This window comes from Limanda limanda, chromosome 4 (assembly GCF_963576545.1).
Source record: "Limanda limanda chromosome 4, fLimLim1.1, whole genome shotgun sequence".
Taxonomy (NCBI): Eukaryota; Metazoa; Chordata; class Actinopteri; order Pleuronectiformes; family Pleuronectidae; genus Limanda; species Limanda limanda.
In genome coordinates, this window is record NC_083639.1 from 4,462,916 (window position 1) to 4,484,844 (window position 21,929).

At 41.6% G+C, this 21,929-nt stretch overlaps 1 protein-coding gene across 1 annotated transcript in view; it reads left to right on the plus strand.

Annotated features, from left to right (window-relative positions):
* The window catches only part of ca16b (carbonic anhydrase XVI b), a 92,610-nt gene that overhangs the window by 52,028 nt on the left and 18,653 nt on the right, over positions 1 to 21,929 (plus strand). The window contains exons 4-11 of the mRNA XM_061069473.1: positions 922 to 1,070; positions 7,265 to 7,360; positions 10,420 to 10,486; positions 13,355 to 13,512; positions 14,649 to 14,841; positions 19,144 to 19,328; positions 21,651 to 21,759; positions 21,854 to 21,903. Of these exons, the coding sequence (XP_060925456.1) occupies positions 922 to 1,070; positions 7,265 to 7,360; positions 10,420 to 10,486; positions 13,355 to 13,512; positions 14,649 to 14,841; positions 19,144 to 19,328; positions 21,651 to 21,759; positions 21,854 to 21,903 (1,007 nt within the window). The remainder of the gene's footprint in view (positions 1 to 921; positions 1,071 to 7,264; positions 7,361 to 10,419; positions 10,487 to 13,354; positions 13,513 to 14,648; positions 14,842 to 19,143; positions 19,329 to 21,650; positions 21,760 to 21,853; positions 21,904 to 21,929) is intronic.

Here is a 21,929-nt window from a genome sequence, read left to right on the forward strand (position 1 = left end):
GAAGCTGTTCACCACAGCATCCCACAGTCAACTGATGGGACGTGAAGGCCACAGGAGGAGGCTGGCAGGTGCTCTCTCTGAAGGGGACATCAGTGGCATCGTTGTGATTGTGCCCACCACTGACTTTGTATCCAGCGATGAAACGATTCCCCCGCATAGAGGATCTTAAAGGAGCAAACTGTGTCAGACTGGGTCGCCAGGTAGCAGAATACCCTTCGGCAGTGTTCACATCCTCCCAAAGTCCTGATCATTTGTGATTTTACCGCTTCTTGGCTCCTTTTTAAATCGCCTCTAATGAAAGGATAAAAGCCCATTGATTAGTCCGTGTTCAAGGCAGCTTAATTAAAATCCAATTTTGTCAACAAAAGAAAAGGAAATGTGGAGTTTACACGGTTCACACATACATCTTGTATTTAAAAAGACCGGAACTACTGAGCTCTTCTATGTTAAGTTTGGATTGCATCGTTGATGTTTCTAATAAGCCCAGAGGGACAAATATCCCAGGGAGCAACAGCGACTAATAAACAGATTAAACCATGTATGGAGAAAGTAGAAATTGTAAGGACATTTTTACTATAAACAATATTTAGATGATGTTTGAGATAGCAAACTCATCTCAGTCTCTGGATGAATAGGAGCGTCACAAAATTAAAATGTCCTTTTTTTTTTTTTTTTTTAGATAATTGAGCTGTCATCGCAAAATTAGATGAGAATTTAGATAATGAGAATTAAGTCCTGATCTCGAGATAATGGGCGTGGAGGAAAACAATGAGCCACAACTGCTCTGGGTTTCTGTAGAGTCAGTGCTCTGACAACTAATCTCAATTTTGCTGTAGTTGCATGAATACACTTAATTTTTCCATCTTCTTCTGAGTGCATCTCCCTCTTTTTATTATTTTTTTTATTCCTCTTTGTCTCCAGTTGCCGTTCTCCTGAAGGATGACTACTTCGTCAGAGGCGCTGGACTGCCAGGCCGCTTTAAGGCTGAGAAGATGGAGTTTCACTGGGGCCAGAGTAATGGATCATCAGGCTCTGAGCACAGCCTCGGTGGCAGGAGGTTCCCTGTAGAGGTAAAACATCCTGGTGCTACACTACATTTTGACAAACGTGCAATGTGGTTTATTGAGGGTCGATGCTGAATGAAGAAGAGTTGTCAAGTCCCTGTAGCGAGTAGACAGATGAGATTTTATAGACAAGTTGACATCTCCTGAACTATGAGGTGAATAGATACAGTATATAATTGGAAATTTCCACTTGCGTAAAGCCTTGGAAGATGGAATATGCAACAATTCTTCATATAAATGTCTATGTTGAAGACAACAGCTCCCCTGATCCCAAGCTGCTTCACAATGTCAATCCATTAGGTATTTATTTATCGTTTTGATCCAGTGAAACCTCGTAGATGAAGTAACATATATAATGCTAAAATTAAATTTAAGACACTTAGCTTCTAGAATTGACTGAATTCTGGCACAGACTTGTGTTTGAAACATTCTGCAGGTATTTAAGTCTTCACAGGTTTCGTAATGTCAGAGAGTCGATGCAGAACTGAGGCAGCCCATTAATGCTTCTGAAATCCAGTTCCAGCTCCTCTCAGGGAGGCTGAGGGCTGACGATTGTCAGAGAAAACAAAATGTACTTTGGTCATTAGCTATTTTTAGGTAAACTCCAGCTTTCAAAGGATGCTGAACGATGATGCGTAGAGACTGCAGATAATACAGACCTGAAAGTGTGGGAAGTGTAGACACCAGTGTTTTAACACGATCTTGCGAGTGCCTTTATGAAAGTGAAATACCATATTCCCAGCATGCCCCATTAAAACCTCCAGACTGGAAGTTTTCAAGAACCACAATTTGTAAAAGAAAATAATATACATATTTCATTTATTTGGATCCTATAGCGAGGATATCACATCAATCAAGGCTGCCTGAAAAGCTGGGGGGGAAATAAAGTTTTGTTATAGAACTGAAATGAAATGAACAGTGAAGCATAAGTTTGTACTTTTCTCGCCCTTGAATTTTTTTGTGCTCATAATCACATCTGATTCATCAATGTCATAATTGACAAAAGACAAAGAACAGGCAGAAAAAAACTAAAGGAGAACAGAGAGTGCAAGTAATAAAAGAAAAGCTGCAAAAAAATAACTGGCATCGCCGACTCTTGGGGCACAGATATAAAGGGTATTAAGTCTGACTGAAACCTTTTGGTTTTATTTATTCTTTCTGGTGGATTAAAGCATAAATCCCACCCTTTGTATGTGGTGCAGAGAATTATTATTAGTGCCTTTCAATTTTTTATTTTTTTTATCATCTACAATACCATTTCCATTAACTATCTAAAATGAATATGTGAACGTGTCATATTATTACATAGTTTTGAGGCTTTATACAAAAAACGTTTCCGCCCTCTCTATTGTCATATAATTAGCTTAAACACAACAGTGTAAGAATGTGTTGTCAATGTGTGTCTCCGTCCTATCTCCAAGCGCACAGCTCGAGTCCTCGTCGTTTGTTTCTTGGCCCCGTTCTTTGGAGCCCTCGCTGCAGGCACGGGCTTTTCAATGCTGAATGGCTGAGTAATTAGATTTATTTTTTGCCACATCATTTTGTGTTCAGCGTAGTGTTAAAGGGCACCGGATTATATACAGCCATTATAAAGCTGTTGTGCATATGGCTCCTTTGATGGTGCGCTTCTAAATAAGACGATGGAATTCACTTTAATGACCAATTTGAGCAGCTGTTAGAAAAAAGCTGAGCAAGAACAAGTTAAGTGTGCCCTCCAGATGCATCATTTATAGATGAGATGTATACGGCAGATTTGCAGCTTAGCATGTCTTTGTGTAAAGAATTAGGTTTTTGGCTTGGACCTCTCTATGATTCTTAAGCTAATGTGCTTGAAATATAAAAGGATCATGCTTTTTTAATACGTAAAAATAGAACATCATGAAACAAAACATCTCTGCCTGATTGAGCACGGGAACATCTATTTTTTTAGAGGATGTTGGCAAAAAAAATAGATGATGCTGATTTTAAATACAATAATATTACCCAAATTCCCCCAAACCTGCAGGGAATGACACCAAGGTCCAACAGTCCCTTTATAAAACCACATTCAAATTCACTATAGATCCAGATTATTAATTAGACTGCACACACTCCTAAATGTCAGTTCTCTAAACATGTCAGATTTTCATCAAGATCAATAAACTATTCTGAGAAATCAAATGTTGGAAAAACACCTAACCCCCCCCAATGTTTTAAGTGGAAAAAAAAAACCTGGCTCTACCTTCTGTTCAAAAATCAACAGCACAGAGTGGGAGGTCGGCTTTTTTTTTAATAATCCTCTTTTATCAATAAGCCAGCCTACATGTATCAAACATGGTGCATTATTTCACACTGTAGCCTAGAGGGAGAAACAGTGAAATGAAATGATGAATGATCTTACGGGGAACGCGGTTATGTTGGCTCCAGCCTTCGGCCATTTAACGGCTCCCTGCTGTAAGATATGGCATTTAAATTTTTCATATTTATGCCTTGACAGGATTTGATGTATTTGAGATTATATTTCATCTGACACCAGGCGTGCAGCAAACCTCTGCATGTTTCTAAATATTTGTGCACCACGCACCCACTGATCTTTTCCAGCTTTTGTTCTGTTGTGTATATGTTTTGTTCTTGGAGAGTTAACCAGCCTGACCTTGAAGGTTGAGCTCCGGGGCTTATTTGTCTCATAAACAGAGACTGTTTTTTTTCCCAATCTGTTGTCTAATGGTCTCCTCTGCAAATGAGTCACAGTTGGCCCTGACTCGCATACACCTCGCTGCATAAAGCATTTAACTCCAAAGCGTTGATCCCACCTGCGCGGAAAGAGAAAACACAGATAAATACATATACACTATAGTTTGCCGTGCTGTGCTAAGGAACCGCTCTGCATGTGTAACACGGGGATGTAAAAGAGGATAAACACCAATGGCGTGCTCGGCCTGTAGCTCCTGACACGACATTAATCTAACAACGGTCTTTTTCACGGGAGTAAAGAGGGGAAATCAATGGATGGACCACCTGTTCGCTCAAACAGCACAATGAAAAATGAAGCAGTGAATTTTTCCTGCCTCGGGGCACCATAGGGAGATCTTTTCTAATAATATATTAGGGTGTCACCAAGGTTAGATTAATTATACATGAATTACAAATCATACCTGGGAAGGGTACGCGTTTGCACCCGCTGCTGTGGATGTTTGAAGTGATGGAGTGAGTGTACTGAGCGTGCAGTACATTTCAGAACAGCCCCAGAAGCACTGGAAGTATATTTGCATCAGAGAGTTGAGTTTACAGCGAGGGTCAAGACATGGAGATGATGCGCTGCGGAAAGCCTGTTACACTGAACTTTAACAAAAACCCTTGCAGACACACAAACCTCCGGCAAATGAGGAAAACATATTTACTGGTTTACCAACGCGTATACACTGTAAATTGAAAAACACAGTCGTCAGCCTTGCCACACATAAGGCATAACAAAATGTGCTGGTAATACAAGAAATACAGCCGCACATAGTAAATACAACCTAATCCTGAAAATACCAGTCAAATACACTGAGGGTATAGACAAACGCGTCTGAAAAACAGAAAATAAAACATGAAAACTAATGAACACCCCTGACTGAGCGAGTCGTGGTTTGTGAAGCATGGAATTACTGAAGTCAGGGGTGGGAATGGAGTGGCTGGTAAAGGCTATATGCAATCATATCTGAAGAATGATGTGTGTTTATGATGTGTAACTCGCAACAGCCATCAAAGCAACAGTAACATATGGGAAAAATCAGCGTTAATGTATATTTACGAGCTATTTGTTTGGTTCCACTCAGCTGTTGAACGATTGTATTATCAGATGTTTGCCAGAATTAGGTCAATGTGAACAGGAAACTCAAATCAAATTCAGATGCAGACATTGGGCTGTGTTGCTGTCTTCGGAAATAACATCTTGAAGGGCACTTGGCGTTTGAATACCTCTGCCAAGGCTAAAAAGTTCCTGTATTTCGGATTAGCTCCGAAATTGAATGAGTTCTTCCATGGATAATGCTCGATCCCTCCATAGAATTTCTTGGAAATCATTTTTTGAATGGTACTTAGTAGAGTCTATTCCTCCACCAAGGCCCAAAAGTCCCCTTATGTAAATTTAGTAGATCCAGATTTTTATTTTGATGTGCAGCAAATTGCACCCACTCAGAATTTTTTTTTTTCATCAGTGTGCCTGAATTATTCATCAAAATCAACTACAATGTTGAAAGAACTCTCATCTCACGAAAGTTAAAAAAATGAAATCCCTTGATCTGGATCCGCGCTAAACTTCTCCCATAACCCATGTTGCCTCCTTCCACCAACATTCATGGAAATCTGTTCAGTAGTGTTTGTAGTAATAAATACAATCTATATTTACTGACCCATAATCCTCCTCTCCATTCCGGAAGAATTGAGGTGGATGGTGATATGAGTGAGATAATCATCATGTGTTACAGACGGGTTTACCTGTTAAACAAGAGGCACTGTGGTAGCACTGGTACAGAATAAAGAAAGAAAATAGGGGCAAATTTGTGCTGCTGGGATAAGAAAATCTAAGACCTGCACACACAAACTTATTTTGTGTAGTCTTCTTGTCTCGCCTCAGTATCTTGTTGTCTGGGGAAATCATGCCAAACATAACTTTGTTTTTTCACCTGTTTGTGCTTAAATGGGACTTGGGAATGCAGAGCAGTTTTCTGCACTCGTGTTTGCACTCACTCTGCGCCTGAAACTGAGGAAAGGAGTGCTATAGACTGAATTCAGACAAAGCAGCGGCTCGATAGATGTGGATTTCATGGGCTTTATGCTCTGTAGAGAAAACTGGAGGTAAATTATAAAGCTCAAATAATGTTTTTTTGTCTTTAAGCTTCCACCTGCTCCCTCGGGTCTTTTGCAAGCTGCCATTGATTACGGGTACTCATCATGTTCAAACGTATCTTTACACATTGTGCCGTAGAACAGTGCTGTTGATAGTTTAAAAAAACAACTCAAAACCTGGTTAAAATCGACTTGTTTACAACAAACGAGTGGTTCTACATCACAGCTCAATAACATCCTGTGAAATGAAGCCTGCGATCGAGTGATTCAAATGGCTTTTGGCAACATTTATGTTTTATTGGCTGCTTTGTACGTGTTAAGTGATAATTGATCATTTGTTTGATAATCACGTTTTCCAATGTGTGGTGTTAACAAGAGCGGGTCACATGAGCCAATCCCAGTGAGTAAATGAAGCCTTAGGGGGGGGCAGCTTAATTGGCTAATGTAGTTAATAACATCTGAAGGGTGATGAATGGCCAGTGCTCTTTCTTGCTGAGTTCTCAGACAACAAATTAGCTTCATTAAAGTCTGCAGTTAGGAACTCTGAAGGAAGCTGATTAACTCAAATGATCTGGATTGAGTCACTCTGTACCTGGATCAGGCCCGTGGTACACATTAATGGATCCATGCTTATGTATGCACTTATTTACTTTCACTATTTAGATCTGTTGTCAGCCTAGCCGACTGGAGTGTGGGGGGGGGGGGGTCTCGTTATTTTCCTTTGAAAGACAAAAAAGGATTTTAATTAAATCAACATCTAGGACCTTTTTCTTATTGCCAATTAACTTGTTTCAGTGACATGAAAGGCTTTTTCAATTTAAAAGGGGCGCACAGCAGTGAGATGATGGACGGCTCCAATTGCTACTTTTAGAAGCATTTACTGATTTTGATCAGCACTATATGTGTCTGCTATGAAACGAAAGAACAAACGAAAATCATATATATATATTTAGTGCAATGCAGGTAAATGGTGCACTCTGATGGTTTGTGGATTATACCCAAACAACCGTGTTGAGAAATCTGAAGCGATGTTGTGGGTGATTTAAGATAATTGGGTGCAATGATTAAAAGAACAGCATTCTCTTAGATCTCCCCAAAGGAGAAGAGCCCTATCCTCCACCTCTCAGCTCATGACTGCCTCAGTGAGGACAGTCGCCCTGAGGAACGCGCCTGCTGTATTTCTTCAGCATCCTCCAGGAGTGGCAGCACACAAAAAGGAATGACACAGATTATGGGAGATTGATGAGAGTGATAAATACTCCCTCTTTTATGTCCCTCAAAACAGCTTTTCATCAGCTCCTCAGCCGTGTGTCCAAGTGATTGATGGCAGGACCGTGCGTTCTCCTTGTCCACTTCTCAAGTTGTTTATGCTCTGTTTCCCATCACAGATGCAGATCTACCTTTACAATTCAGATGACTTTGACAGTCTCAGCGCTGCCATCAAGGAAAGACGCATCATCGCTGCCATGGCCGTCTTCTTCGAGGTAAAGTACCATCAAGAATGGAGGTCGGGACAACTATAAAAAGAAAATCATGATTACATAAAAATACCCACAGAACATTGGCCGTAGACTTTATATAAAGATGGAAGCAGATCTCCACTACCCCCCATTGTGCAAAGTGAACCATAACATTATTTGTTTGAGTTAGCACAGTGATTGTGGTTTGGAGCTGCACTATCGAGGTCCAGCCAATACACATGCTCAACCCACTGAAGGTCCGCCTTACCTGTCAATCCAGATGTTTTACCCCCATTTTTTAGCATCTTATAACTAATTAAAACCAAACTTACCAAAAGGTAGGCAAATTGACAGAAACCCTCTTTAACAACATTTAATGTTAACCTTACTTTAAGTTTTTAGTCAGATCCATGTCCCATCAACTAATAGAGGAGGCAGGATATTTTTACTTATACTGCAGCCAGCCTCCAGGGGCCGATACGGAATGGTCTGGCTTCACTTTTTGGGAGCATTCATGTCGTTCATCTTTAGATTCAGCCTTAGGTGTAGATGGACAGCAGGGCTCAAGTGATGCAACGTCTGTGTGTTAAAATATATATCACCAACTATCATATGAAATGCAATGGAATTCTGTGAGTTCACCTCAAACTGAAATCTTAACACTTCGGTGAGCTCCTGACTTTATATACAGAACCATCATCAGGAGAAAAAAAACATGTTTCTACGATTCCTTTACGACCAAATACCAACAATATTTCAATCAACCTCAAGTGATTAGTTCCCTCAGATGAGATGCAATGATCTGAGGAAAACCTCCGTGTATTGGTTTTTCATTTAGTTGTTGGTAGTATAACCCAAAACGAAGTATCCTTTTTAATAGGTTTGTAAAAATGTTCTTTCTAAACAGGAACCACTTACTGCCAAATGTTACAATTAGTTAAGGAAACCAGGGAAATAAGTAAATCAATAGTGGATTGAAAGCAACTGAGGAAAAAGTTAAGTGCACCCTGAAAATACAACTACGATTCACACAGGGTGAGAAAGGACGTTGTTAAACAGCGAGGCAATTATGACTTGATGGGAATAGTTGGAAATGTATTTGTCCAATTATGAAAAAGTCTAAATATTAATACGCTTTTTTGGTCAGTAAAGGATAAATATTTATTAGAAATGATCCCTGACACCTTTATTGTGATAGGACATTTTCTTTTCACCTGGTTGCTGATTAGTTTTTTTTGTTCGGTGGCACACTGCAGATTGCTTTCCCGAGATACTACAAATTGTCCCCTGAAGGTCTGTGCACATAAGCACTTAATGGACAACAATGGTCCTAATTTCTGTTAACTGTAAAAACACCTCAGAGATTTATGAACCGTGGAAAAGCACACACCAGCAGCGATGACACTTTCAGGGTCCCTCCCCCTGTTACTCTCTTTATTTCTATTAGCGCTATCTTTGCGATAGATGACAGGTGATCAATGCTCGCTTACATTCAGCCTAATGGTATATAGACAAGGGTCGGATCTCGCCGAAGGGAGGCTGGAATGGGGACACAGGTGTTTGCAATGTAGGTCTACTCTAAGACAGTGATGAAACGTGTGTGTACGAGGACCTAAATGCCTCCGCTGGGTCCTGACAACCCTATTGGTTACTGCAATTAGTACCACCGTACACAATCCGCTGAATAGCAGTTTACAGTGTGAGGGTTTTTTAAGCGGACACACACACATTGGCTCAGATTTACCATTTCTAATCAATGAGAAGAGTTCCTCCCATGCTCCCCAAAGGCCTATTAATGGGCTCTAAGGTGTGCATATTATCCACATTCAGCATTCACTTCCACACGATTATTCTCCTCTGACTGACCTGAATTAATGTTGAGCAAGGAAAGATTGGTCCCCGCGTCCCACCACTATTTTGTCCAGTTTCGTCTCTTAAGTAGGACATTGGGAATATTGCAAACATGTCGGACTGGGCAATATTTGTTAGTGTTTAGTCATTGCGAATAATTAAGAGCAGAGCGAACCGATAAGGAGGGAATCAGCACAGTGTAGCTGGCAGCCAAAAGGCCTTGGCAAGTTGTGGAGGTCACACTGGTAAGCAAGAGCTAAGAGCTACAGAAGGACACGAAGCCTTTGAAGTCGTCAGCGTCAATGTCTCGTAAAAATCAAAGCATCAAAAGCACAATTAGAGTGAACAGATTGAAAGCAGAGCAGTGATCAAATGATTCGCTTTATTAATGCTGCTGTGTACGCAAAAGGATACTGTGGTCAAGGTGATGTCGTGAAACATGCTACAATCTGGATGGTAACTACAGACTCATGATATTGATTTGTTTGAACATATGTTAACTACTGCTGTGTGTTTGGTCGAATAAGTGTCATGGACTTTTCTTTTTTTTTTCTTGGATAATTTGTTGGGACATATACACAGTTTACATTTTAGCAGAACTAACATGCTTGAAAATGAGGACTGGGGATTCATGGAGAGAAAATTGACTCAAAATGACCTGTTAGCTGAAATATTGAGCTTCCAACGTTGACTATAATCATGTTGCAAAGTGTACATGTCTCTGCATTAACTCACTTCAGAGGAGGAGCCACCGGCATCTGCCTTTTCCCAGCAGAATTGCACGACCCAGCAATAGCTTGTGTAAGCCGTGTATAGTAATTTAGGGAATAAAATTAATTTACCATACATTTATGATTACATTTATTTAATGTCTTTTCCTGCCATTTAGAAAAAGGTCTTTCTCACGTTGGAATTGGGCGTGAATTCACCGAAAGGCCGGGTGATCTGCACACACAGGAAGCCCTTTAAAAGCTCTTTGCGTGCAAAGATTACATAAAGATCATGTAATACACATTTGGGACAGTCTTTAATACATACTATAATAATCTAATATAATGAACTTCCAAAGAACAGATGGTCTGTGCTAGATTATATTATATTGTAGAGACTTTGCCCTTTCTTCATCCAACCCCTGTATTTTGTTCATATTGATTGTCTCTAGTTATAATGTCTTTATTATTCCGGTCTTGTAATCCCTTTTGTAATCTGCTGTCTCTGGACATTTCCTGCAGCTGGGACAAAAGGACAATCCAGCTGTGGACCCTATCATCCAGGGGCTGAAAGGAGTCGTGCATCATGGTAAGTAATGGGAAAAGTAAGATCCTTATAAATTCTATTTATGAATGTGGCCAATGCATTTGCATATTTTCTCCATAAATGTATGTTTTTGTTCTGCTCTGTTTATCTGAAGTGTTTTGTATTTATTTATTTTCCACAGATGTATTTTTTTTATCAAAACCAAAATCTCCTCGGCATGAAACATTGCTCTGGGGATTAAGTTCATGCGGAATATTCAAAAAAGAAATAATCCTCCAGTACAAAATCACTCAGATATTGCTGTTTTTGATGCTTTGGTTGATCCTAGAGGTAAATTCCTCACGGCAGTCCTTCCTGCCTCTGTGGTACAAACACTGATGCTCTCTTTAATGCAAGCACACTGTGTTTTTTAAATATCAAATTAGTGTAAACACAAGATATGAGCGGCGTTGAACTGAAAAATGTAATAAATTTAGCAGGATACTGCCTCTCGCTCTTTAGTGTAGCTCCACAGTGGGAGGCCACAGCTTCACTCACCGAGACAGAACTATTAATTACATCAGAGCCTCAATTAGACAACACTCAGATGTACATGTTCACTCTCATGGACTGTGGCTCCTGTAGAGGCTCATACTCACGTTTAAACTATTAATGTCTCGAGCTGCAGGTCATGGCACTTTTCTTCGTGGCATATTGTCTTAAATTACTGCTGCTTTGCTGGCTCCGCTGCATGCATGACTTATGCACAACATAAGCAGATGTTTTAACATGACCGTGTAATCCTTTACCGCTGCTTGGGACTCAGCAGCTCTGTTTACACGGACACATGTGGCTTGTTTAACAACCCGCCGCTGACGGCCTTTATGAGAGCATGATCATTTGCTGACAAGAACCATGGATGAGGATATGAAGACGCATAGTGTCACAGTTCTCCGAAAAGGGAGCATGTCTCAAGAGGCAGACGTAAATGTTTAGTCTTTTCTTACGAAAAAGAAGAAAGATAAAGAAAAAAAAAATCCTTACAGGCAAACACAGTATGAAAGGGTTGAGTTGAGACAAAATCTATAAACATGTTCAGGATCAAAAGAGGCAGGTGAAGAAGAGAGCGCTGGCAAGCTGAGGCGCATGGCACGAAGAGAGCAAGTGGACACGGACCAGTACATATAGGAGGGAACTAATGAGGGATTGGGGAACATGTGAGTGGGGAGGAGGAGCAGGTCGGGTGATAGTAGTGGAGGAAAAAGGCCGGCAGGTGGGAGTCGCAGGGTCTGAGGTGACGTGCACAAACAACTAGACTAAGGGAATAAAAGGGTTTAACCTCAATATCCTGAGCTGCCTGCAGAATCGTCTGGGCCGCCCTGATTTTTATCAAACATATTATGGATTCAATATCAAACCAAAACAGCTAATAAGAGAGACTGGAGCCTCTGAGGATGCTGCCAAGCAACGACGAACATTCTGAGGCTAACGTCCGCTAGCGTGCTATAACTGAAATTTAAAATCTCACCAGATGATTAGATGACCTATGTTGGCTGTGTTTCTCTGACCATTATCTCCTCCGGAATCATTTAGCCTTCTACTTGTATTTATTAACATTAGAGCAAGTTGTCACTACCTCTGGAGCACTGACATTGTGAAGAGAAATGGTTATTCTCCAAAATGTTATTGAAGTAATTGCAATAAAGAAAATGGCCTGTTTTTTGAGTGGCCTGGTGTCCGCTGGAGGGTCTTTTCACCGCTGGTTTTCATCTCACAGAGGTATTTAAGCTCCACTTTTCCTCTGTTATAAAACCCTGACGAAGGCAGGTTGCCAAAACGTGGGTTAAGCTAGTTTATTTCATGAATCTCCATCAGTCTCCGAAAGTGGCTGAACTCTGAGCTGTGCAGATGCACAGATGTTTGTGCTAACTCCACAGTATCTCTCATCTCCCAGCTGAGAGCGAGCTCAGTGTGGGTGTGGTGGTGGTTTTTTGAACTCTCTTCCTGCTGGCTGCTAAATGCTCCTCGTCTCCTCCCCCGTTTGGGTGGTTGGTTTTCCACTTGCTCGTTATCCCACAGTCATCCATCCATCAGCATCTCGGCGGCCCACGAGCGATAGGGCACGTACACCGCCTGAAGACGGGGAGAGGAAAGGCTGTGAATACTGAATTTGACTCAGAGTACAGATGAGGCGCTGGGGCGAGCCCTCCAGTGCCTCAGTAATGCTATCAAATGCAAACCACACCCCAAACCTCTGTTTCTCTTTAGATAAGATCGTGAGCTGTGAGAGATTGGACTTGACATAAATTCAGCTGTATTCGGGTTTTTCACATCAAATTTGAAGTAAAAAAAAATATTAAAAAAACAAGCTCAGTTGCACAGGCCGCGTGGCTTGTTTGCAGGAGATAAGGGGATATTCATCTGCATCTCAAACTGCTGCTTGTTGTTATTATGTTTTACATGACCTCGCCTGGTTCTGATCACAGCGGATAGAACAGATCCGGTAATCATTCGGATCCGTCTTAATCCCCCTGGCCCACGCTGTGGTTGTTAACACGGAGAAGAGCACGCATCCACCAAGCCACAGATCTCAGCTTTCAGGGCAGGGCCATTTTATCAGCCTACCCTCCGTTTGCTCCTCTCTCAGCCCATCTGAGTGCAGAGATCTGGCCGGAGTGATAACAACTGCTGAGGCTTTTAACTGCTTCCACCGTCGTTCCACTGGTGGAGGCTTCAGGAAAGCAGTAAAATTGCCACGGGGAGAGTGAAATGAAACGACCTTGTAAATGTTGGTGTAAATGTAAGATATGCAGGGTTTTTAGCAGAGCATTAAAGGGTGAAAGATGTGCTATTTTTGTGGCGGCACAGAGAGAAGTCTGTGATTTTCATCCGTGTGTATTGATGCGTTTTTTGGTGCCGTGCGCTCCACAGAAAAGGAGACCAACCTCAGATCTTTCGTCCTGAGGGATCTGCTGCCATCATCAGTGGACAGCTATTACCGATACACCGGCTCTCTGACCATGCCTCCCTGCAGCAAGGTAGTGGAGTGGATCATCTTCTCCAGGCCTGTGTATCTGTCCCACTCACAGGTGCGTTCAGGTCCCACACACACACTCCCACACACACACACACATGCCCAGACAGGTACATTATCCACGCACAGTCAGATCCCATTCGCACATAGTCAGTGGATCACTTGCTGTCCTACAGTGCCGGCGCACAAGCAATTTTCCCTTCATCTACCTCTCCTCTGTCTTCCCGTTACCCTTGTTCCTCCCCTACTACTCTGCATATGAAACCATAACTGCCAATATAGGGGATGATTAAACGGGGAGGAGGGAGCCAATTAGTGGTTTTTGAATGAGAGTAAGTATGAGACGGCTCTTATACATATATTATGCTGTGGGACTGGGACCGTGACTATAGGCTCTTCAATAGAATACGGCCGCACATTGAGTTACATGTTCCTCAGTATCAGCTACTGCAGTGATAGTTAAACATATGTTTAATAAAAATGCTGCGTACTTACTCCAGCCACCTATGTGCTGTACAAAAAGCTTACCTCCAACTGGTTAAGCCATTGTGATGTTGAGAGATAATGTATGCCAAATCATGCCCCACGCTTTTTGCTGATCCCATATACAGTCCTTGGCTGCATCTTTTACACATTCCATTCTCGGGTTCCCCAGCTGCATATCCTCTCCTTCGTCGAAATGTGCAGGGCTCAGTGGAATTTCTATCAGCTCGCAGGAGGACAAATCTTTTGTTCCGAAATGATTCGTGCTGCAAGAATATTGACCACCGCTACAATGTTTGTGACGCTCGCAGATAGTCTTTATGAACCCATAATTCATTTCTCCAAGCACGCATAGGACACATTGATTCCACAGTGTCTGTAATGTGTAGTCATTACAGCGCGTGGCAGGAGATCATTCATGGCAATCAATGGCCACAAATTTTGCCCCATTGAGAAGTTACAGGCCGGTAGGTAGCCAGGATGATGATTGAGGTCCGTGCCTGCTGGTGCCTGTGCTGTGAATGTCTCTTGCAAATACTGTGCTCTGGATGTGAACAGTCAGCTACTGGCAAGTGGATACAAATGCAGTCCTGCATGATGTTTTATATTCTACACACACACACACACACACACATACACACATATTGTAATAAAACCGCTTAAATTTGCTTCAAATTTCTTTTCTCTGTCTCTTTTTTTCCCAACTAGCTGGAGGCCTTTTACTCCATCTTTACAACAGAGCAACAGGACCATGTTAAGTCTGTGGAGTACCTAAGGAACAACTTCCGGCCTCTGCAGGATCTGGACAACAGGAAAGTCTTTAAGTCAGCTCTGAAAGCTGCATGGCAGAGGGATTTGACTGAAATCCTGAGGAGCCCTCACAGCACTGAGTCCTCAAGAGGTAACTTACATGTGATATATATCATGCATTGTTTTTGAGATTCTCCCTGTGGTTTGCACTTTAGCACATGGGATATAGGGTATTAAATCCAAGGAGCTACACACTATTTTATTAGTTCTTTAAGAATTCAGCCTAATAGAGCAGTGAGAGTTTGCAGTAAAATGAGGTCACAAGTATTAGGGTTAGGTCTGGTTAAGTATTATGTAATGTACACTGTCTGTAGGCCAAGGTTACGTCAGACATCAGCAAACATTGCATCCCATCCAAAAGCTTCCCCAAGTCATTCACAAGCCCATCTACGTTTTCAGAATGTGTCTAAACTGAATAAATCCCTATCCCTTAGTTACTGTTCCCTTGACTTTCAATTGTTCTTTTCTCACCCAGCACATATACGGTTTACCATGATAACTGACAGATTTATCACTGTGACGTCTTTGTAACCTTGAGTCCTTGATTTCAAACAGTGGGACATTTCATTAGTTATCGTGAAGTAGCTAATTCAAGCTAACGCTAGCATCGTGAGTCAGATGATGGCTTGTATTAAAACAATTGCGTCTCGCCAAGGGGTCTTAAACAAAATGGAAGGATATTTGATGGCTACATAATGACATTACGCTAAAAGTCTGAGGTTAAAGCACGAGTTAACAGCTACACATCTGCATCCTACCAGGATCCAATAAGACGTAGAATACTAAGGATATAACAAAGTTTTCCTCTCAACAGAACAGTAAAGTTTGATAATTCATGCTTTAATGTAAATATTTCTTCTCGAGTGTCTTAAGACATCCTAATTGCTAATTCCAATTGTCCTTCTCTAACTGGTTTGATTTATTCAAGCTTTATGTGGTAAGCTTTGACCATATATTATCTTTTTCACCATTTCGTTTTTCAGAAAGCATATTTGGCTTTTTAGCAACATTTCATCATCTTGCTGCTCAATGGAGAAGCATTTATTTATTTATTTGTTCTGAAATCACTGGGTCGATTAACATAATTGGACTGAAGAAGTCAATTCGTATTTTCCCTGTTGGTGGCGTTAAAAGCACCATATGCATATTATTGTGTGATTAACATCATTACATGCAATCATTTACATTCCTAGATATTTCTGTGTGAAGCCAGTCCAGTCAGAAGGGTGTCCGTCATTCTGTCTTTGTTTCAACTCATTCTCATATCAAAGTTAACGGCAAGCACAGATCTAACACAGGGCTTTATTATAAGAGCATTCGTGTTCGTCTCGCTCTTTTATGCGCGCGTCTTGCAGCACTTGCTTGAACAGAGCAGTGCAGGAACTTTGGAGACTAATGAGGAAGGCTGCTGCTCCTTAAAGTGGTGTTGTTGCTGTCTAGTGTGGAGAATTGATTGGTAATGCCTGTGATGAAGTTGGAGCACCCTAACCGGGGCCGATCAGCAATCATCATTAATATGTGGCACAGCTAAAATAGACCCATGCAAATTAAGTTGTGAAATTGCTTTTGTGGCATTATGTCAGTGGGCAGAATGAATGTGGACCAGTATCTCTCCTCTTTTTTTCTTCTCCCCCCCCACATCCCCTCGTTCCAGCTCATTTTGTCTTTGTGTCTCACACATTTGTATTTCTCTCTCAAAATGTAAGAATTCATAGTAGATTGGGAGACGCTGGCGGTGAACAGTGTCAATCTTATCTTCAGGGGTGGTACCTGTCAACATTGTGTGTGTGTGTGTGTGTGTGTGTGTGTGTGTGTGTGTGTGTGTGTGTGTGTGTGTGTGTGTGTGTGTGTGTGTGTGTGTGTGTGTGTGTGTGTGTGTGTGTGTGTGTGTGTGTGTGTGTGTGTGTGTGTGTGTGTGTGTGTGTGTGTGGTGGTGGGGGGCAGGGGATTTTATCTTCGTGCAGTAAATGATGGCTTTTGATTGTAAATGCTGGGAGAGCCAGGGCCACACTTTGACTGAATGTTCCATCCCGGTGGCTTTTACTGCCACCAGGGTTGTTTGGACATTACAGATGCATAACTAACCTTTCTGAGGTTAGCTATGCAGAGTACAGGTTGCAGGTTTTGTTTGCATGGGGCAGACTTTTTGTTTGGAGATAATGCCAAGAATACATAAGTCAATATTTTACTCCAGCGTTTGTGTGTTCTCTGAGGCTGTAGATTGTTCTGCAGGTGTAAACACAAGCTCTGCAGTCTGTCATACCAAAAATACAGCCTTTATCTGACGAGATATATAAACAACTTGGTGTTACTGTTATTTTCATTATCATTTACTCTGGATATTACTAGTAGATAATAGTTAATCGCATCGTCAATATTTTGTTTCTATGGAATGACAGAAGATAAATCCATGCTGATGGTTTACACTTGCTTCTTTTGTTCAACCTAGAAAGCTCAAATTTACTAAATTACGGTGATATAAAAGAGATAAAAAGCAGCCATTTCTCTCTGGTACCAAGGAAAGTTTGTAATATATGACTGAAAAGGCTTCAACAAATTATCTCAGCACTTGTCAGTTAATTTTCTTTCACTTAGCCAATAATTAACACAGCATTATTAACACAGTCCAACATTGTAATTCTGTTCATTAGTGTTAAATCTGTGCTTGTAGTTCTAGCAACAATTACACAAACAAAATAAGTGCTGTACAAATAACTGTTGTAGTTGCCGTGTTGTTATTTAACCCTCACATACTGAACTTGACTTCCCTGCAAAGCTCAGGAAATACCAGATATTATGTTAAAACCAGCCTAATTTCTTCCTCAGTGAAATTCTGGTGTTCCCATCATTATTACAGTGTCTGCACACAGCTTCTTTAAAACAAGTTGCATATCCTCGAGAGGTGAGAAGCACCAGATCTGCTAATTGTGGACAAACAATTGATACTCTTTATGAAATAAGCTGCAAGGACAAATTGTCAAGCTCTGATATGAGTCATCATAGGCTGAGGCAAAAGTATGATGGGCTTCTTTTAGCTTGCAGTCGATGTATTCACACATAAATAATATAATTATGTCAAGTGCCCCTACCATGTTCTACTGATGAAACATTATGTTCTATTCACTTTCATTCATACTGAAGTTCATGTTTTCAGTTGAACCTGAGTTGATGTGACAAAATCCCATTTGCATTCACATTTTGAACGGTTTGGGATGAGAGCTAATTAGCTCTGCTGCCAAACTGCCATTGTATTAAAAATGTTTTCCTGAAACGAACAACGGCCTCAGATCAATGGCGTTTCCAATTAACACAGAGGCATCGTGTTCTCTCCTCGGCGGATCACGAGTGAGAGTAGCTGTCCCGGTTATTCTGAACAAATGTTTGCATTTTTGGCAGAAGTACAAATGGCACCAAGAGGTCTCCAGCAGCTGTTGATGTTAGTGTTGCCAGTTCACCGCTGCAGATGGTGACAGGGACGATGACTGTAATGATGCAGGCAGAGAAACCACCACGGCGTCTTCAGCTGTTATTAAATGACTGTTGAGTCAGTGGATTTGACAACAAACATCGGATGGGTTATAATGCGTTTCACACCTGTCACACCTCATCAACACCCCAGGATTTTCTCGCCATTGTGTTTTTCCCCCGTGTCCCTCTGACTGATTACCTTCCGCCCTGTCTCCCTTTCACATATCGTGGTCCATAATTTGCACCATAGCTCCAATGTGCAAATGGGGAAAACTGTGATGACAATTTCTATTTGGCAGACACCCTGTGAGAACATACTCAGTTGACACAGGATCCTGATTGCCGCTGCCCCGATGTGCTAAGAAGCCTGTCCAGTTCCTTGCTCACACTGACATATCCCTCTGTAAACATCCATGCTGCAGCCTACACTGCCACCTTGAGGCCGACTCTAAGGCTTTCTTCCATCCCCCTTTTCCTGCATCCTGTTTAATGTTGCACAGACAGGATCTTGCAAATTAGGTGTGGCTGGGAAGTTGCAGTATTTGCACCACATATTTGTGGCTACACTCTGGCGGTTAATGTTCTACCGGGAAGCGCTGTGACACAAAAACAAGTGTCCAGGCTGCTGATCCCTCCTGACACCTGTGGTCGTGCCCGACCCCGGTTCAGACACCAGTGCGTGTCTTCATTTTTGAGTCACTGTATTATCTTGACCTTTTTAGTGGTTTCTCATGTGAAAATGTCTCTGAGTCACGTCAGCAGCAGACAGCAATAACAGCTTGTTACAAGGCAACCTGCGTGCTGCCCACACACATGAACCTCTGTCCTCCCAACTGGAGCTTGACCCAGCTGAATTCAGACAGTGAAAAACGTTTTTTCTTACATTCCTTTTAAAATCAGACATTTCTTTTTTCTGCTCTCTCAGCGTGCAGCAGTGCCCCAGTGAGCATGAAGATCAAGCCGCTGAACCAGACGGCCCTGATGGTGAGCTGGGAACGCCCCCTGACGGTCTACCACCCACCCATCACCAGCTACACCGTCTCCTACAGCTGGGTGAAGCGCGATGTTGCGGATGAAAATACCTTCACCAAGACCGGGGACCAGAGCATGGTGAGTGTCGTCATGCGCTGCTTGCACGGGGGCTCTGATTGGTCGGTAGAGGCACAGATCAGTGGTTGTGTGTACAGGAGATGACAAGTTGTGATGAACTTTGCGTGCAGCTGCTTGTTGCCACGAGGGCCTGGATGCTCCCCTGTCACTCACCTGTCTATCAATAGACACACAGGCCTGTCTCACACACGCAGCTCTGACACATGTGCAGTCTGATGACAAACACACCTTTTGTCAGTTTTCTGCCATTTATCTATGTATTTTCTTATAAATTCCTATCAATTTCTGAAGTAGGTCTGTGTTATAGTATAAACACATTAATCTGAGCTCTTTTTTATTTTAGCAATAGGAAAACCGATGATTAGTTAATAAATGTCGGTCTGGTTTCAAAGAGTAGAGGCAGCTGTTTGAACACAAACTGCCTTCCACTTTTAGAAACAAATGCATGCATCTGTGAACGTGTGATTCTTCTTATCTCTGTGTAGATGTTGACAACATTGATCATATTATTCTGCTCATCTGTCTTAAACATTAAGGTATCTCTTTATGTTTTTACCGTATCTCTTCACCGTCTCTGCAGAGATACATCCTCCTGCTGCAGGAGTTTACACTTAAAGGGCTGTTCTTTTTCACACAACATAATCCTTAGTAATCCAACATCCAGCTGTGCATCTCTTATAAAGCCCACCGACCCCCCCACTGTCATGACAGTCTGCAGCTGCTTTTTCACACATGTGCTGAAAACCTGACATTCTGTAGATCTAACCTGGAGGAGTTGCACGTGTGAACACAAATGTCCAAATCTGTTGCATCAAAATTCAAGCCCCTTGTAAAAGAAAATGTGTGAGCAGGTCACTGTCCTGCAGGAATCCACAGCACGCACGACTCTTCTATTCTCTCTTCTATTCGCAGCCGCCACCCCTCACCTAAACCAAATGCAGTACTTATTGTGAGAATGCCACTTATATAGGTATTCTGGACATTTTCCTGATTTCATATGTGAAAGCTGGTTGTATGCCTGTCCCTTTAGATAAACAGAGTGTTGAGCCAAAACGCTTCTTCACCAGGTCACAGAGCTGGCAGGGCCGGACATGAACTTTTTGAGGGACACGTGCTCTGGACAAGTAAATTTAACACCAACGTCTCTTGTCCGGGTCAATGTCACAATGGTGATTAGGGTCTTTATTTACTGCCAGAAGGTAATAGGCCTTTAGTTGAGCTTTTGAGTTGTTTTAGTTAAATGTCTATAGTTCCAATTCCCTCTGTTTGTAAACCTTAACTGGTCATTTTACTAATCATTATTTTGTAAAGCAGTTAACCCCGTTAAAGTTACTGCACTGAACTCAACACTTCTGTTACCATTTCAAACCACAGATACTAAATAAGATCGGTTAACGGGTGGGGCAATATTTTCATGCGTATCATATGTAACCACATTTATTTGTACTCCTTTATTATTGTTCTTTTAACTCACACACACATCCATGCTCCACCTGCTGATTGTCTACAAAACTGCCTTAGAAGTTATGTCTGATGTTAAACAGTGAAACTACTTGGGTCCCTGTGCGACGGTAACTTTCTGTTTTTAGCATCTTTCCATTACGTTTAGTGAGGTTTTTACTGCCCATCGGCCTTACTGCACCCTGAGGTCCTCTGACAGAGCCGGCGTCCATCTGCTGCCCGTCTTCCTTTTCCTTTATTCCGGGGTGTGAGACGGAGGAGGAAGGAATATTACGAGTCATTTCTACATTTTAAATTTGAACATCAAATTACTTGAATTGATTTAAATATTTTTGGGGGTTTTTATCAGTAGTATCTCTGTGTCTTTTAAGTGCTTTGTACATTCATTGTGTTTGTGTACTTTGATCATCTGTCGACAGAATGATTCAAGTGTCCATGAGATACTTTGTAGTTTCTCTCCATCAATGCAGTCCATCAGTCTGTTTACTGACAGTTCTCTCTCTGCTGTCAGTGTCTTCCCCCCCCACTTCATTTCCATTTAAATTTTCAATTTGGTTCTCTGGACACAATTATCTGAATTATTTTTGAGAAATACCAGCTCTGCAACACCAGAGGCAATCACCCAGCTGCTCTGAGGGGCATTTTTAATATAAGTAGAGCCAGATGCAAACTGCACAACACAATTAAATCAGGGTATTAAACAATTAAACAGTGTTAACAGAGTAGCAGCAGCTTAGTGTGTTGTGTATTCTTTTTAGGCGACAGCAGCCACACTTACACATGTATTTTAACCACAAATTTCAACATTACGTACCATCTTTTTACAAATATATATATGTGGTGTTTTTGTTTCTCTTGCAGAAAGCAGTCATCACTAATGTGTCCCCAGACATCCTGTACCTGTTCCGAGTGCAGGCGGTGTGTGAGCATGACCTGCGCAGTGATTTCAGCCAAACACTGCTCTTCAGAGGTAGCTGCTCGTCATTTGTATTTTGAGATCATTTGTACAAATCAAATACAGGAAATGGGTTTGTGAAATGCTTGCTTTCTGGTTTGTTTTCCAGCGAATACAACAAGAATATTTGAAGGGTCTCGTATTGTGAAGACTGGGATGGTGAGTGGCATTTCTTTCATGTTAGT